General features: G+C 39.6%; 1 protein-coding gene across 1 annotated transcript in view; it reads left to right on the top strand.

Moving 5' to 3' along the window:
- The first annotated feature begins 319 nt into the window (after positions 1 to 319).
- Positions 320 to 18,859, top strand: part of TSC22D1 (TSC22 domain family member 1) — a 132,795-nt gene continuing 114,255 nt past the window's right edge. Inside the window, exon 1 of the mRNA XM_065416211.1 lies at positions 320 to 3,177. Within this exon, the coding sequence (XP_065272283.1) occupies positions 320 to 3,177 (2,858 nt within the window). The remainder of the gene's footprint in view (positions 3,178 to 18,859) is intronic.

Below are 18,859 nucleotides of genomic sequence, written 5' to 3'. Positions count from 1 at the left end.
GAAGAGGGATAGGGGGGAGTGGAGATCGGAGGGGAAAGTGAACGGCAAAGGATTGAAAGTGTCACATTCACTGGCTCTGATCTGAAGGCGGCGGAGGGACCCGGCCTCACCCCCCAGCCCCCGAGAGGAGGAGGAGGAGGAAAAGGGGCGGTTTAGTGGCAGTGCCGGCTGTACCGAAGCGTCTCAGCCTGTGCTGTGTGCGCCAGCCGGGAGAGGAGGGGGTTGTGTGTGGTGCCTCTCCCCTGGGTTGCATGCAAAGCTAACTGTGTGGCTCTCTCTCCGGGCCGGGAAATTGCACTCTTAAAATAAACCTGGTACAATGCACCAGCCTGACTCAGCCGCAGACATTAGTCCTAGGAAGATGGCGCACCCGGCAATGTTTCCTAGAAGGGGCAGCGGCAGCAGCAGCGGCGGCAGCTGCGTTACTGCGCTCAATGCACCAGGTACCGGCGCTGGTAGCGGTGCCCTCTCCACCGAGGATTATCCGCCGCCTCTGCTCATCCAGCCGCCGCCTCCGTCTCTTGCAGCATCTTCATCGGCGGGTCCACAGCCGCCACCCCCTCCTCCACAAAGCCTGAACCTCCTTGCCCAGTCTCAGCTCCAGCCACAGCCTCTTGCACAGGCTGGAGCCCAAATGAAAAAGAAAAGTGGCTTCCAAATTACCAGCGTGACCCCTGCTCAGATCTCTGCCAGTATGAGCTCTAACAACAGCATAGCGGAGGACACGGAAAGCTACGACGACCTGGATGAGTCCCACACTGAAGACCTGTCTTCTTCAGAAATTTTGGATGTTTCTTTATCCAGGGCCACTGACTTGGGTGAACCTGAACGGAGCTCCTCCGAAGAGACTTTAAATAACTTCCAAGAGGCTGAGACTCCTGGAGCCGTCTCTCCAAACCAGCCTCACCTTCCTCAGCAACATCCCCCTTTGCCACATCACCCACAGCAGAGTGTTGTGATCAATGGAAATGTTCACCCCCATCATGGTCACCATCACCACCACCTTCATCATCACCATCATGGGCATCATCATCCATCGCATCCTGGGGTGGGCAGTACACCAGCTTCTGGAGGACCACCCCCAAGTCCATCATTTAGAAAGCTGTCCACAACTGGAAGCTCTGACAATGTTATCACAGCTGCACCAGTTTCTGCTGCATCATCCACTGGTACACCTGCATCTGCCCTGTCTAATATTCGCACTACAAGTACTCCTGGCAATATAGGTGTAAGTCCTGTTACTGGAACTAGTACGTTAAGTAATGTGGGTGGTGGTAGTCCTAGTATGACAAGCAGCATGCTTGGTAACGTTAATATAAACTTAAGCAACATCACAAGTACTGCTAATGTACATGCTTTGTCTGGAACCAGCAGCAATGTTAATGTGAATATCTTGAGTGGTGTTGGCAATGGTACGAGTGCTTCCTCTAATGTCATTAATAATGTTACTAATCCAACTGCAGGAATGGCAGTGGGATCAAGTCAGCAGCAGCCTGCAGCTGGCACATCAAGGTTTAGAGTTGTAAAATTAGATTCCAGTTCTGAACCTTTTAAAAAAGGTAGATGGATATGCACTGAATTCTATGATAAAGAAAACACTGTAGCAGTTACAGAAGGAGTAGCAGTAAACAAAGCGGTAGAGACTATAAAACAAAATCCACTTGAAGTGACTTCTGAAAGGGAGAGCACCAGTGGGAGTTCTGTTAGCAGCAATGTAAGCACACTGAGTCACTACACAGAAAGTGTGGGAAGCGGGGAAATGGGAGCACCTACTGTGATACAACAGCAGACATTTCAAGGTGTGGGTCCACAGCAGATGGATTTTAGTTGTGCTGGACCTCAGACTATTCCAGCATCCAATATACCGCAGAGTATTTCTCAATCACAGCTTGCACAAGTACAATTGCCTTCTCAAGAAGTAAATTATCCACAGCAAAAGCAAGGAGTCCAGTCTTCAGCGCAGGCTAGTCTAACAACTGTTACTGGTGTTCAGCCAACTCCAGTTAATGTAGTAGGTGTATCATCTTTAGGTCACCAACAACCTGCTATTCCAAGTGTGGCTCAACAGCAGCTACCATATTCTCAACCCTCACGGTCTGTGCAAACTTTGCCTGTTGTACCACAGCAGCAGTTACAGTATGGACAACAACAGACACTTCCCATGCAGATGGCCCCTGCACGAGTTAAACCAGTGAATCAGAGTTCTGTGACAGGGACCATACCGGACTACATACAACATCAGCAGATACTTCAACCTCCAGTGCCTGCTGTGCAATCCAGCTCTACAGGAGTAGGAGCAGGAACACCGGTTCCTGTTGCTCAGGCACCAAGCATCCAACCTTCTGTACAAGTACACCCTGCTGTGGCACCAGCTCAGCCTGTTGCACATGCTCAGACAGCAATGCCACCTGTAGGTACTAGTGGTCAAATTATTAACATTGGACAACAAGGAAATGTACCTGCTGTGGTACAGCAGCCACCTGTTGCAAACCAAATTACACCTTCAGTTATGCAGCAAAGTGCTGCTCCTCCATCTTCACAAGTGGTGCAGCCTGTTCAGACTGGGATAATTCAGCAGGGACTACAAGCTGGTGCTTCAAGCCTTCCTCCACAAATGGTCATTGCTTCACAAAATGCTTTGTTACCTGTACAACCCCAGACACAAGTAGAAACTGTAGTTCAAGGAATGACCAGCCAACCATTGCCTGCAGTTAGCCCTATACCTTCTACTAGTACCGTTCCTGCTCCAAGTCAAGCTAGTTCAAATGTACCTCTTGATATACCTTCTGCTCCTGTAAGTTTGGGTCCATCACAGAACATAGCACAAGCTTCAGCTGTGCAAAATGGGAATTTGGTTCAAAGTGTTAGTCAGCCTCCCTTGATATCAACTAGTATAAGTATGCCAGTGGCACAGAATGTGCCACCACAGATACCGCTAAACTCTACCCAGTTCTCTGCACAATCACTAACTCAGTCAATTGTAAGCCAAATTGAAGATGGCAGGCGCCCTACAGAACCTTCCTTAGTTGGTTTACCGCAAGCTGCCAGTGGTGAAAGTGGTGTTGGAGCATCAGCTGTTTCAGATGGGAGTGGAAGCAACATAACATCCTCTGCTTCCCTTTTTCCACTGAAGGTACTGCCATTGACAACACATCTTGTTGATGGTGAGGATGAGAGGTAAGATCATGCCACTAACTTTACAAAGAAACCATATCACTTTTATGTATATTAGTTTGCAATTACCATTGCAGTGGTTTTATAAGATGACTAAGTGTAACGTTGCAGATATAGTTGTGATACCTGCTTTGTTAGAAAAACAGTTTCTCAGGTCACGACATACACAGCTACTGTGTTAAATTTCTTATGTTGCTTCTCTTCTAAGAAAGGGAGTGAATTGTACTGATTGCACTCTGAAACTATATTGCATGAGTACACTGTCTATGTGTAGAAGTACCTAGCAGGCTGTGTCCCCCTTCATTATATTATACGTACACACAACGTGTAAGGTTGACTGGAAAAGTACGCTTTGGAGTGTGGTGGTATACTTACAATAATTATCAAGTTTTGGGGGAGCAATTCTTAAATACAATTAACTATTTGAGATTTATTTTTAGGTATATTTTACAAGCCTAAGAGTCCTTTCCATCTCAAATTTCCTTTTTGAATCTTGACTACATCATGGTTTGGTCTGCTGTGAATGAATACCTTATGGAAGGTTTGGGCCAGCCACTTAGGCAATATGGGGGTGGAGTGGGGCTTCTCTGGGGGTGGTGGTGGGAAACTAGTTGTTCAGACTGCTCAGACCCTGGATGTTTCCTCTCAATGTTCTCTGCTGCTGCTCCTCCCTTCCCCCTCTTTGAGCGCAACCTGAGGCACTTGCATGTTTCGTTCCTGGAGTTTCCACTTTAAAGCCCTATTACATTGCCAGAGTTGCTCAGTTCTGCACAGGGAGCACAGGCCTTTGCAATTGATGTGCCTGTAGTACAGTCTCAGAGGAACCATTGTTAGACACTTGAAACATGAGGGGTTTTTTTAAAATAGATGAGAACTGGGTGTCTTAATTTGTGTGTTTGTGTATGTGCGTGTGCTGGTTTCTTTGGCAATGTGTGCAGTGTAACTGTGTCAGTTTCAAAGGTTTCTGCTCCCTGTACAGAATTTAGCAGCCTTGGCAACAGCCATTTACAACCATTATTATTTAATACTAATGTCGTAGCTGTATCTGGTAAACCCAGTTGGGATTAGGGCCCTATTATAACGGGCTCTGTAAAAATAAATATGAAAACGCAGTTTGAGTTATGTGAATAGTGTAACTCAAATCGACATAGCTTAGATCTACTTACCGTGGAGTGCACACTATGTGATGTTGACAGCTTCCGGTGGAGTACAGGAGTCAACGGGAGAGCGAACTGCGGTCAATTTTAGCGGGTCTTAGACCTGCTAAATCGACCACTGATGCATCGCTTGTCGATTCCCCGGTAAGGGTAGACAAGCCCTGAGAAGAAGAAATTCCATTAATGTGAGAGGAGGGTAACTTAGGACAGAATTAAATAGCCTTGAAAATGAATGGGGGAAGAACAGGACATGAAACAAGGAAAGATTCAGATTTTCCTTCTTGCTTGTAGTCGCAATGAGAGGTGAGGGTGTGGGTTTTTTTTTTTTTTTTTTTTTTAATTTTTAGGTTCATACAGCTGTTTAAGTCCTGAGAACTAGCAGAGGACAAATTTGTCCCCATTGTGGTAGCTCTCAGGATGCTGAAAGGTTAGATATTAATGTTAATATTATATCAGCAGTCTTTGATACTGTTGATCTTGAGGTGTTGACATGCTTAAGGTGGCTTTAGTCATTCTTTCTAAGATATCCCAGAGGGTTAGAAGGGGAGGTTGCTCATTTTCCATGAGGGCTCTTGCATAAGAGGTCTCACAATATTCTGTTAGTGGCCCACTTTCTTTTCAACAAGTATGTGAAGCTGGTAGAGGAGGTATTGAGATGTTATGGGCCTACTATGTCATCATTATGCTGATGATGCTCATCTTTGGGGGATTTTTTTGTTTTGTTTTCCCTTGGAGAACCTGAACATTGCTCTTTGCTTTTTCAGTGTTGGAAGAAGTAATCAAAACTGATGCTAGCTGGTGTGCTCAAACCAGTTAAGATGGCAGTATGCTTGTTGATATTGGAAAGCGTTTTGAGAAATTGGCTGGGGTATGCGACTGCACACTTATTTTAAGGGTAGAAGTCAGCTGTTTTTCACAGTTGATAGATTTGTTTGTAGTTCTTGAATCCCAGGTAGTAGCAGTAGCTGGAAATGCTGCCTTCAGTTTCTTGGCTGGCCAAAGAGTGCATCTTTTCCCCACCTACGCAGACTGTGCCTTCATTATTTGTCTTTATCATCTCTTAGTAGACTACTGAAATGTGCTCTCATGTAGCTACCACTGACCATCACTCAGATGCTTCATTTAGAGTAGAATATGACTGCTTGCTTTTTAAAGACCTGTAGATAGAAGAGACTATACTATCGCTGTGCACTGCACTGGCTGCCAATCCTCTGCTTCGTCAAAGATAGATTATTTACAGATGTTCTAGTACCTGGCTGTCTCAGAGATCACCTCTCCCCATGTATCCCTTTTCAGAATATACCATTAGTGGAAATGCTTTTGCTTTCCATCTGGGGATGGAATCCTGGAGCTACTGAAAAGGTATTTTCAGTACCAGATCCTTGGCTCTGTAATGCCTTTCCACTTACAGTCTATCAGAGTCTGAGTCCTGTACCTTGCGTCATGTCCTAAAAGTGATCTCTCTTTGGTTTGGTTTTTCTCTTATCTCCTCAGCCACTAATCTCCTTTAGTTGGTGTTCTTGGTTTTGATTCTCTTTTGCTGTAGGGTGTATGTATTAGATTAGATGTCTCCTGGTTAGGGGACAATATTGTGTTACATACCTGGACTCTACATACTAAAGGAATAGGCACCCTAAAATATGTCTAACAAGTAAAATGCCTGCAGGGGATTCTAGACTCCAGGTGGGCACTACATTTTCTGATTTAAGATTAATGTGTACACGTCACAAGTGGTTCCAAATCTGACAAGGGAAAATGCATAAGAAAAAATGTAATTGAATAATGCTGAGTGACAGCATAATTGGACTGGTGAAGAAGTTGTAAAATTCCGTTGTGAGCATGCATCTGAAGAAATGTCTGACCCATATAATATCTTGTGTAAATTATATCTCAGCTTTCAATGAAGCCATTTTATAATTGTGTACATTCATGTGTCAATGTCCTTTTGCCTTAAAATTGTTAACCCTATTACCTCTTTAGAGCAGTAACTGCACTCCTTCCTGTGCCCATTATTAGTACATAGGCTGTTAAATACTCTGCTGTGTTATCTACATCCTTTTAAGAGGAGAGAGAATTTTCTCTTTGAAATAATAGCTGGTATTTCCCCAATATAAGTCAGACTGCTATATTTCTAAATGTAGCAGAGAAGCCATAAAAAGAAGCATAAAGATGAACTCCCTGACAGGATATCCTGTGGAAAATTAATCTATAAACTTCAGTTATTGAAGAGAGAGGGTAAAAGCAATACTGTTACAGCTGCCATATTAATAAGCTGTTTCCTCTGGCTTCTGTTCTCTTAGCCTGTCAGATACACCTCACATTTTGACATGTCAAACTCTAGACTTGTCATCTGTCCTAATAGCTCAGTTTTCTAAAATATAGGCAAATTCCCTTTTGGTGTTTAGGTAGTTTCTTTTTTCTTGAGTCATGGTATATATTGATTTTTCATAAGGCTATCTCATTTATAGGTGGCTCTTGTCTCAGTTTACACAGAGCCTGATTGTTTGAAATTGACTTGATTCAATAATCTTTGATCTTCAGATGTTTTAACTATGGAAATCTTTCTTCATTATTTTATTTTTAATGCCCTTGGAATCTTTCAAATAGATAAACCTTAATAAAATATTTTCCATTACATTTTCATGTATGTAGACTTTGTGTTGCAAAATGAGTCAAGGTAACACCTTCCTAGGCAGTGTGTTAACATCATATGCAAATAAGTTCACAGTGGGAATCCATGTGTGCAATAAAGAGCACAGCTCTTAGTATTTAGTTTACATATAAGTATAAAATCCAAACCTGTTGTATTTCTACTGATTTTTATAGGTACAAAGTTAACTTAAATCACACATTTTGTTTCAAATTTGCCTCTCGTTCATAAATGTTGCTTGTATGGTAAAGATAAATAAATAAAAATCTTTTTCTTCACTTGTTTTCTTCATGCACTTGAGAGCACTTTATGTGTAAGTCACTTTCCCACTGCTTCCTCGCTAGTCAGTCTGTGTTTTCACCTGTTTGTATGTGTCTTTCACATAGTAACAGCGTGCGAGAAACCAGTTTGAAAAGTAGGAAAATGATTGTAAACCCATAAAAACTGGTATGGAGACTTTAAGGCATGTGTAATACCTGAAACTATTTTACATTTTTTCCCCACCCAGTGGATTTCAGGTTGCTGATGTGTCTTTAAAATTGGACAGGTGGCTGTGAGACGTTTGCCTGTGTATAGACTGTAGGATTGGTCCAAGGGTTCTTAAAGTTACGAAAAGGGAGGATGGATGAAACCAAACTTAGTGAATTAAGCACACTTGTAAAGATTTTTTAAAAATGCTAACTGCAAGCGAATGCAGTCAGGAAAGGGGGGGAAATTTTACAGGAAAAATCAATGTGTATATAATATAGACCCCTGAGGCCAAGAGAACAAATGAGATTTTTACAGAAGTCGCTAACCAACTCTGACCTATGGTAAGCAGGCCAGGTTGTAGAATTGTGAGCATAGCATGATCCTTTCTCTTTTGAGGCACATTCTTATTAATGCTTTTAATTTTTAAGTGTTACAACTTAGTGAATTTATATGGAGTTTGTTTTTAAACTAAGATTTTGTCATAGGTTTTATACATTGTGAACGGAAGCTGTGCGGGAACTGTGGGGAATCCTTAAAATGGCATAGTACTTTAACGGTTTGCATTGAGCTTCTTAATTTGTGTAAGCTGTAACACCAGACTGTCAGCACTATCATTGTTACAATCCTCCAATTTCAGAAGCTAAATTTAACTTTATAAATTTGCCATGAATTTGAAATTGTCATAAAATTTGCACCCAGAAGAGCATGTTTGAGTCTATTTTAATAGATCTTTCGTAATTCAGTTTGATTATTAATAGAACTGGAATAGTACACTTACCTGCTCACCAATAGTGAGTCAGATTGGTGAATAGAAAATGTAGTTTTGTCTGGTGATGCAGAGAACACTCTTGTTGTCGTGTCATGCTGTCGGGCTCAACTCTGCACTCTGCCCAGTGGAATAGGATGCCACACATAGGCAGGAGTGACTTTGTCACTGTTTTTCCTGCTTTGTTGGAAGGGAGGAGGGAGGAAGCAGGGGACCCCACTCTCATTTCCACCAAGCAGCTGCTTCTGGAAAGAAGTGCACTCTGTCCTCATTATTTCCTGCAAGAGTCTTGGTTCACTCTCAGGCCATGATGTGTTGTTCTCAGACATAAGACTCTGCTCTTCCAAACTCACAACGAAAGCATTGTGTCTGACAATACACCAGATACCTTTCCTTCATTATGCATTCGGAAAAGAAGTGGAGGGGCAAGGGAGCAAATCCCTGGCCCTCTCAGTGAGGGGACTTAGGATACCCATGTGGAAGATGCTCTCTTTGGCACCTTACATAGATGCATTGCTTCCCATTCCATAATACTCTGACACAGTGAGGACTGCTCTAGTGGTTGGTACTCCAATGGCTCTGCCGAAGGGCAGGAAGAACCAGCAGATAGCAGAAGGTATTACTGGTCCTCTAACACTGTTAGATACGGCTGGTTGTCATAGATGCTGAGAACTATACTTTTCCAGCCAGTAACTTGATCTCTGCAGGGAATTTTCTTAAACCTTTAGCGCTCTAGTTTTGTGTGCCTTTTTATTTTCATTATTTTTAAAAACTAAAAATAATTCATAGTCTGGTTAAATCCTCTGTGTGTATGTGTAAGAAATAAGGAGTTGGAGCTATTTAACATTGAAAAGCAGCCACTGTGAATTTTCTCAGAATTTTTTTTAAACTAATTTAATTCTTGTGAAAATTTCTAGTCTGACAGAATTGGAAAGTGAAGTCCTCTATTCAGCAAACAAGTAGAGCTTGTCAGCTCGCAGAACAACACTTCCTGACCTTACTATGTACTACAGTCCTGATGATGAAGTCCCAGTTGTGTAAATAATACTCCTTTGGTGGGATTGCAAAATTACCTGGAATGAGTAAAACAGTGGGCTATTTGAAGCAATATAAGAGTCTGTTTTAATAAAGTGTAAAAATTTAAATGGCTAGCACACATTTGGAGCACAGACAGAGAATAAGTTGTAGTAAAGTCATTTACCTTGGAGAGAGAATAGCATGAATGGAAGACTTTTAGCTGGATGGAAACAAGTCTGTAAAAAACATAAGAGGTAGAGCGAATAGCAAACTAACATGAGAACACCGGAGACAGTATAACATTAAGCAGAAGTATAAACTTTATGCTTTACCATACACTAGGAGAGGGGCTGCAGGTGAGGGACGATCAATCGAGAAATTATTTCACGGTAACAACTAATATAAATGAAGTAAGAGTACTATTCACAATCTCAAAACACGATAGGACAAGAAACAATAGCCTGAAGTGAAGGAAGGCAGGGAAAAGTTCTTAAGAGCAATTGGAGAGCAGAATAGACTCCCAAGATATGTGATTGAAGCACCATTGTTATGGATTATTATTTTTTAAAAAAGGCTAAAGACATTAATGTCAGTCATGTGGTGAGAAGCTCTACAAAAGATATGACGTCAGACTGGGTGCCCAATCTTGTTTTTTCTGGTCCTGCTATCTGAATTGTACTCTTTTGGTCCTTGGCCTGCCATTGCAAACTGTTGACACACATGTTTAATTGTGAAACTTACTGTTGTGGTGTGAACATTTAACTCCCATCAACTCATTTCATGTAAATCACCAAACAGTTATTATATAGTATCCGTTTTTGGACCTGGTTTATTTTATGCGGCAGAGAATGAATAGAACATGAAAGCATAATGTGTCTTGCCTCTTGGGGTAAATCCTGGTACTTGCATTTGAAGAAAGCTAGTACACATGGTTAAATGGGTATTTTATCATTAATAGTTAATTTGTGAATTGATGGCATGCTAAAGCCTACTGAGCAGGGACTCTCATGACTTTTACATTATGTAGAGGTTAAGAGACTGCATTTACCACATTTCATATGTAGGAGTAAAATATTTGTTTTTTAGTATCGTGTTTTAGTGAAATTATAAGTGTTCATAATTTTGCACTGTAAAATCATGAGTGATTACAGTTAGACTGGATCAGAATTATGGATTTCCATTGTACAATGGCTGTCAACTATTTTTCTTTGAGCTAGCCATCCCATTGAAGTCATAATGTTTATATCCCAAATCATCCGAGCACTCCATTAAAATAGATCTTTTAAATTAAATTTGTTTCTCTACAGGTGATCAGAAGTGACTCCTGGCTTCCCTTTCCTCCTCCACCATTTTAATACACATTTATTGGCTGTTAATTATACAGCAGTTCAATTAAGTTACTAATGGTGTTCATTTATTGTTTTGTACCAAGATTTGCAAAAATAGGATTCTAAATCCGTATATAAATAAGTGACCTAACTTTCCGAGGTGTTGAGAACCTACAGCTCCTTTTGAAGTCAGTGGAGGTCCAGATATTGGGTAACTCTGAAAATCAGGCGACTTATGTAGGTGCTTAACTTTAGGTATGCAGGCTTAAAATTCTTGGCCTACATTTATATTTCTTCTAGTAGTGCAGAGTCAGCAAAGCTATGGAAAAGTAGTGAATTTTATTGTTTTGCACAGAACCGTTACTCAATTTCTGGGACAAATTCTGCCCTTGGTATCAGCTGCGCACCCCCATTGAAGGCAACAATGGGTATTGTACAGGTGTAAGGCAGAGTTTTGAAGGGAATTGGGGTGAATAGGTCAGGAAACAACATGGCTTGACTTCTTGGCTAGCAGTGCTACCATATATATATATTTGGTCAAGTCAAATTTGTAATCATTCAAGCACAAACATGGAAACCAGTAGCATCATTATTACAATAACCCTTCATGGGGAGCAGGAGATAGAAGCCTACCATACATTTGTGCATAACTGGAGAGAAACAAAATGCTGATGCCTATTGAAAATGTGTGAACTAAATGTTTTGGTTCAGGTATGGACTTCTGATCGCAACTGGAGATTGTGTATAGCTTGTGTTCTTTGGCCCAACCTGGAGAATATTAGGCCCAGATCCAGCAAAGCACTTTACCCACGTATGTAGTCCTGTTGTCATTAAATGATTGATTGGCTAACTAATCCTGTTTGCATTAATATTTCCTTATTGGTTTGCATGGCCATGAAATTTTTTTTGCAAGATTTCTAGGAGGGATGTATCACAAATTCCTGATTTTCTTCTCTCCCCCCCCCCCCCCCAACCTAAAATTTTAAAATTCAGTCCCTGTTGGCCATGTGAACAAAAGATAAGAGCACTGTCCAAAAAACACCAAGCAAAACCGTGTTAGTGGAGTTTTAGGGATGAGATTTCAAACACGCCAGTCAGAAAATTCAGTTCAGGGCTGCACAACAACCTTTACACCATCCTTTTATGAATATGTAATGTTCTGTATTGTATGTGCTGTCCAATTTTATGTTGCAGTAGTTCTGTGCAGTATGGCACTCACAGCTGAGTTGCACAGCTTTGTGGATTTGAACATGAAGTATTCCCGGTATACCAGAGGTACATTTACCTGTGTATACCTTGTATCCAGAGCATTACAACTTGATTCATTCTCCAGAATAGAAGAAGCAGCAGACTGAACCTACACTGGAACAGTTGAGATGAAATGTGAACTGAAAACTTTTTGTAAACTTGAAAACAAAAAGCAACAGCATCGGCAACAACAACAACAAAAAAAAAAAAAAAAAAAAGATTCCACAAAAGCAAAACCTACCTGTAAACGTTAAAAATGAAACCATTTTAGAATTCAGATATTTGGATATTTTAAAATTGGGTACTCCTTTATTTAGATGATATGAAAAGATTTCAGTTTATGTATTTTTACTGCAAGTGATGATGACATAGTAAAAGTATGGTTATGGTCAGGATGGCGACTGTTTAAAAAAAAAAAAAAAAAGTAGCATCTTCTGAACCCAACAAATGTTTCCTTTATCTCATCTGCTTAATTTTCTGAGCAAATAAAATTTTTTCCAAAAAATAACTGAGATGCAGAACATACCTTCTTCCATTTTCTTCAATGAAATTTCAGATTGCTCCATATCAGAGCATTCCTGCCTTTACAGAAGTGAAGCAAGAAAACTTTGAAGCATTGTTAGGTGTTTGTCACTAACTTTTCTAGAGGGAAAAAAGAATACTGAGTTTGAATTTGAGTAAGTAAATGAAAGAATGAACTGTCTTCAAATATGTGATTTTAAAAATCTAATTTGTTTTTTTTAGTTTACACACATTCTGTTATGAGTTCTTAAACTTTTAAGCACACTTGTAAAGAATTTAAGGTTCTCCTCCTGTGATGGGATGTACAGACCCCACATGGGGCCCGAAGGGGCTATAGGGCAGTACTGGTCCCAGGTAGCCCAGCCCCTCCAGACCTGCGGAGCATGCTCCAGCTGGAGAAAGGGTTGAAAAGGGAGCAACCCAGCTCAGGAAGGGAAGGTCTGGGGAGGAGGACAGGCCTTGCCTGGAAAGCTCCTGACAAGGACACCGGAGAAGCCTTCTCAAGGGAAGAAATTTGCCTGTTGAGCTCCTTTAGGGCTGACTGTTTTGCTTGCCTTTGCTTTTTCTTTTTGCTTTATGTCAGACTGGAGGCCGGAGGAGAAAGGCCGACAGTAGGATGTGACCCAGGGAGGGTAACTTGAAAGACACCTTTGGGGGCCAGACACGGACCTTCCTAGGGTCCTGGGTTGGAGCCCAGTGGAATGGGTGGGCCCGTGCTTCCCTACCAACTGCTCCTAATATGGTAGGGACATAGACTTTCTGCCCACCTCAATGCCCCTCTGATTAAGTGAGGGACTAGACTGCAAATCCTACCCATGAGGGGAGTGAGTGGCGGTGCTGGGGATGCTAACAACTAGGCCACTTGACGCACCAAGGACCCTTTTACGCTACCTTGTAAGCAGAGGACACTTGAACAACATTAGGACTATTAAAACTGATGTTCCATTTTTACTTTTGTTCAGTACTGATGTCTATTTAAAGAAAGTCATTTCAGAAAAATAAATACCTTAGTGATGTAAGAAAAATGCACTATTTTACTTCCTACCTTCAAGAATAAACGCCGACTCAAATGCTAGGTATCAATTCTGGAAGAAAACTTGGAAAAATGTACAGTCAAGACAACCCCAAGAAACACAGATTGGAAGAGTAGATGATTTAAAAACTGCATATCTTAATAAATGAGAGATTGCTCCCAAAAGGAAAATGGTAACTTAAATAGGACATACCATTAAAGTTGTGCAAAAATGACTTTTATAAAAATGAAGGTCAATAAATACATTTCTATAAATTTAATTACAATGAAAATTTTAAATACTTCCCCTGAAATGTCTGAAATACAACCATTGTAATGCTAAGAACTTGAACATGAAATTAATTTTTTATTTCCCAGATGAGAGAAATGCAGAAAAGTCAGCAGAACATAAACAATAACAAGTAAATTGGATTTTTAAAATTATTTCATTTCAAATGATCAGTGGTGACATTAGCAGATAAATTTGTCTACAATATGACTTTATATTGAGCGTTCCTTAAATAAACTAATGCTATAATTCTGTCTTAATAGACTTGCCCAGTGAACAAACCAGTCAAATTTTGCTCTTGTGGATTGTCACCAAAATTCTTCTTAGTAGTTTCTTGGGTGGTTTATATATTTATATTCTGATAAAAGTTTCTTTCCATCTAATACATTATTATTAGTTGATTAAGAGCAGAAATACTTGCTATTAGGAACTTGGCATGCTACGTATGACTCAAATGAAAAAAGTTAAATAGCTGCTGGATTAAAGATTTCAGTCCTACATAGTTCATACAGGCAAAACTACTGAAGGCAGTTGAAACGTAAAGTATATTATCATGGACAAATATTTTATTAACTTTAGAACTTTTGTGAATGTTAGGCAAATTATTTTTCATAGCCAAATGTAAAGGCAGAACTTCGCTTTCAAGGATTTGCTAGAACTTCAGACTGTGTGTGTTCTTAAGAATGTATTTCTATATACATCAGGTGAGATGATTGTTGTCTGAAGCCCTAGCACAAAGTAAGAATTTATAACTGTGTGAAACATTAATAAAAAACAAAACAAAATCCTTGCAGAGATTGGGAAGCTCATATGAAACATTTGTAACACAATATTTCAGCTGTCTTACTAGATATTTCTTTATTATGTTAATAGAAATTCTGATATTTTGGCCCTTGTCAATGGCAAAAGTATCTGAGTGCCTTTTAGTTCAGCAAATTTAGCAATCTTGAAGTGAGAGACTAAAGCAGTGCATTTAAGTATTTTCTTATTGGGTGGAACTTTGAAATATTACTGACTTTGGTATAAATCTGTATACTTTGCTTTTGTCTATATGGGAAAATTGACTGGCATAGCTATAGTGGAATTATAATTATTCTTCTATTGTTATAGTGGTTAATTTCCATGTGTTTTACATACTCTTGTATAAATTTGTTTTTCTGAATTATAATGGCAAACACTCTAAAGTAGCCTTTCCCCTTTTCTTAACATGTTCTTACTTCAAGTTGGCTAGTGACCACATAGAAAATAGTTTAGTATCTCCCAGGAAAATATTTTCAGTTACTGATTAACATTACATCCCTACCTCCTATGGGGATGGAGAATGAAGCAAGGTGAAGCCTCTTTCTTACATGAGTGGGAGGAAGTAGCTGGACTTCTCTGCTACAACTGAGAGTTGAAAGTAGAAGCTATAAGTGGTGGCTGAATTTTATTTGATTTTTCACTAAAGATCTATTCCTTGAGCAACTGTTTTTTTTTTTTAATCTGTCCTTTTTGTATTCATTTAAGACAGATTTAAACCTGCCTGAATATTGTTTAAATATGGGCTTTCACCATACCAGTGCTCCATTGTCTGCTAATGACTTGTTCAGCGAACTGAAGATACTGTATGTGTGTTATCACATGAATTTCCATGTAACTGAATAGAGGTGAAAAATGCAGGTTAATTGTAGGCTCAAGTCAATAAGGGTCAGTCTTAAACACAATATCTTAAAAATGGGTTCACAGGGTAACTGTAATTCTGGCATTTCTCAATTTTTGAGTGCTTGCCTTTGTAACATTTTAATGTAGTTATTTTTTTTATAATAGCTTATATAAAAAGAACACTGGAAAAAAAATCCATCATGTGCAACCATATAGACTCTCACATGCTCCTGTTGGAGCACAGGGCTTTACCACTTGAATTAATGGAATAACTGGTAGCAGCTGTAGTAGACTGTTCTCTGCGTGGAACAGCCTCTATGGAGGGAACAAGTACACCTTGCCAGTGGTTTTACTGTTGTTTGCTAGATAGCAGTGGAATGTTGAGACTTGGGAATCCTGGATTCAGTTCCAGATTGTGGAGGGGTATATGTTCTAATCAGTAGTTACAAATTGTTGTGCCCCTGTCCCTTTGGCTCTTGCACCTGTTCTTCCCCTCCCTCCATCACTTGTGCCCCTTTCTCCTTCACCTCTTCCACCTCCTGCTCACTGCCCTTCTGGATTCAAGTCAGTCTGTTTCCTCCTTTTCCTCTATGCTGTATGGGCATCAGTAGGGGGATATTGAGGGCACAGGAGACACAGTATCCCTGCTCTCGGGTCCTGAGCTCAGCACCATAGGAAAGAAGTCTTGCTCAGCCACAGGATGGAGCATGCACAATCTTTGATAAGTTTGTAAAAGCTGTGGGATGGAGTATGCTCAGTGCAGTCAGAATTGTTGGAGAATATAGCTGCCAAACTTTAACAAGCCTCTGAGTATTTGAAAACTGAGATTTTTTTCAGTGGCCTATAATTCAGCCAAATTTGTGTTGGATTTTCCTGGAAATGGCAGAAGACACATCTCTAACATCAGGGAGGTCTCCCTCTTCCTCCTGCCAAATTTTAAGTCTCTGCTCTAAAGCATGGTGATTCTACAGCTTCTCAATGAAACAGCTGTAAGAACTTTTTAACCTAGGGGAAGACTGTTCTTTCCTAACCTTGTTCTTGGACAAGGCTGAGCCGTTTTAGCGAGTATCTCAAAAATAAATAAATAAAATAAATGAGTTTTGGTGAGATAAAATCTCATGCTTCAGTACATAAGCCAACTTCTAACTATTCAGGGTTAAGAGGAAACTTTCCCTGGGGCAGTTTACTCATACTTACTTTCAGCAGTTTTCTTGCACTTTCTTCTCAAGCTTCTGGTATTTATAGTTGTTGGAGAGAGGATGGTGCACTGATCCGGTATGATAACTCTTATGTTTCAAATTAGAAATAAAAAAACAATGGAGTCGTAAATCAAATCTGTTTTGCCTAGTTGAGTACACCGGCTCAAGGTAGGTGGGAAGGAGGGGAAACTAATGTAATGGGATGAAAAAGCAAATCAATAGTCAAGATTTTTTTCCTATTCAGTTATTTATAGAATCTCAAATGATCAAAATTGGTCATGTGGCCATTAAATACCAACCATAACTCGATGACCTAAGTCACTGACTTAACTTTATTATTACATTAAGATTGTGTTGGATTTTTTAGGTACAGAAAAGTTGTAGCCAAAACAATATTATAGTAAAGCATCACTACAAAAATGTCAAAATTAGGAGTGCTGTTACTATAAACAGCATGGCTGAACGGAAACATTCTCATTCATTTAGCCTTTGTTGCTCAGAAAGCCATTCTCGTGCTTGAAAAATATAATTGTCAGCACATGAATTGCTTAAAATAGCACTTCAGACACTAAAGCTCTGACATGGAAGCGCCACTGGAAGACATCCAAGTGGCCTGTAAAAGACACATACTGTAAACCCTGTATAATAATCTAAGCTTTTTCAATTTTTTCAGAAATATTTTAAACTGATTTCTGAAAAACTTGCACTTTATAAATTTTTTTTTAAATTGTGTCATTGATAAACCATAGAATGCTTTTAAGAAGGAAGTTGCAATGCTTTGGCTAAAAACATGAGTTAATTACATTATAAATGCAAATATTTAATTTAGTTTTCTGTTTTCATAAATTTATTCAGGGCAATTAGCCATAAGTAGATACAAAAGACAAGGGAGGAAGTTCCATCAGTAGGGTGCAAGGCCAACACACCTTAAGGGTCTGGGCTCCTCTGCTTTTTCTCTACCCCATGTCTTTTTAGATGCTTGTATGTCTACTGGCAGGGTCCACAACAGGACCCAGGTGTTCTTAGTCTTCGATTCAAATGTCTTCCTAGTAGTGGTCTAATAAACTTGAAGATCTATGCTGGAAGCAGAAGGCACTTTCTGTTGTTTCTCTTCCTTCTAGCTGGGAGGGGAGGAATCTCTGCTCCTGCACCCTTCTAGAGGTGTATCTGCTGCAAGAGGAAGGAAAGAGGTGTCGTTTACTATACCCTTTCCAGTAGCCTCTGTGAATAACTCCACTGCCTGTCTTCGCTCCTCTTTTTCTAAGCAGCATTATCATTAAATTACCATATTTCTTTCATTTCAGTGCTGTTTTCAAGGTTCTAAATAAAAACAGTGAAACTAACTAGTCTTGTTTTGTTTTTACTGCTCTCCTAGCCATTCAAAGTGTTTCCCTTGTCACTGGGTCTCTTTTTAATCTCTGATTTGTGTGTGTATTCACTCTATCTTTTTTGCTCGTGTGTGTTACAATAGCTAGTCACAACAGGGAAAGTCAAGGACTTGACTTTGAACATCCATGTCTCTTGTTTTTAATGGCCTTTAACGTCTCATCTGTTGTATGCATCACCCTAGCAACTCTAGAAAGATGTTTAAGAATTCCTGAAAAAGTGTACTTCAGAGTTGAGTAACTTGGTTAGTTTTTAAATTACTTTGTCTTGGTAAGATCTTTACCATCAAGAGTTACTCAGCATGGTGTATGTATCTCTGCCCTTTCACCTGTGGTGAGTTTGGCAGCAGAATGTTTACAGCATAAAACATAGTATGTATGTTTTGCCTGGTTGCCACTTGCAAATGAATATTCTGCTTAAACATCATTTTGTACCTTGATAGAGATCTTAATTTTGTTTTAAAAAAAAAAGTGGTAGTTCTTGCATCTACTGCTAAGTAGATATTCTTCATTGGAATGCTTGTATGCATTGCTTTGTATACATGGGAACAAAGAAAATTTGTTCTCTGTGAAACAATCTCAAGGATTCTTGCTGAAATAAAATATTGGAAAGGAAATTCTCCCTAACAAATTTAAAATGTGAACAGTTTAAAATACTACTTTATCCATAAATATTAAGTATTTTTTGTGAATTCAATTAAAGTACAGTAAAATAAGTGAATAATTGGGGGTAAGGGAGAAAGCAAATTAGTGTAGTAGACTAAATACTCTATGGTTGAAATAGGGGTACAAAAATTATTGAAGGCACCCGAAAAAAGGGGGAAAAGCAAATATACCATTTGTAATATTTCCTAGTGTACCTCCATACTGTATAAGAGTTGAGCATTTAGAGAAATATATAGGATTTCTAAATTTACTATAAAAACAATACGGAAAATTGTTTTGAAAAAATGTAGTACCAGATTTGTTAGAAAAGTGGTTTCAAAAACAAGCATCCACT

This window comes from Emys orbicularis, chromosome 1, assembly GCF_028017835.1.
Source record: "Emys orbicularis isolate rEmyOrb1 chromosome 1, rEmyOrb1.hap1, whole genome shotgun sequence".
Classification (NCBI taxonomy): Eukaryota; Metazoa; Chordata; order Testudines; family Emydidae; genus Emys; species Emys orbicularis.
The sequence above is the reverse complement of the archived record's forward strand: the minus strand, read 5'-3'. Positions and strand labels throughout refer to the sequence as shown.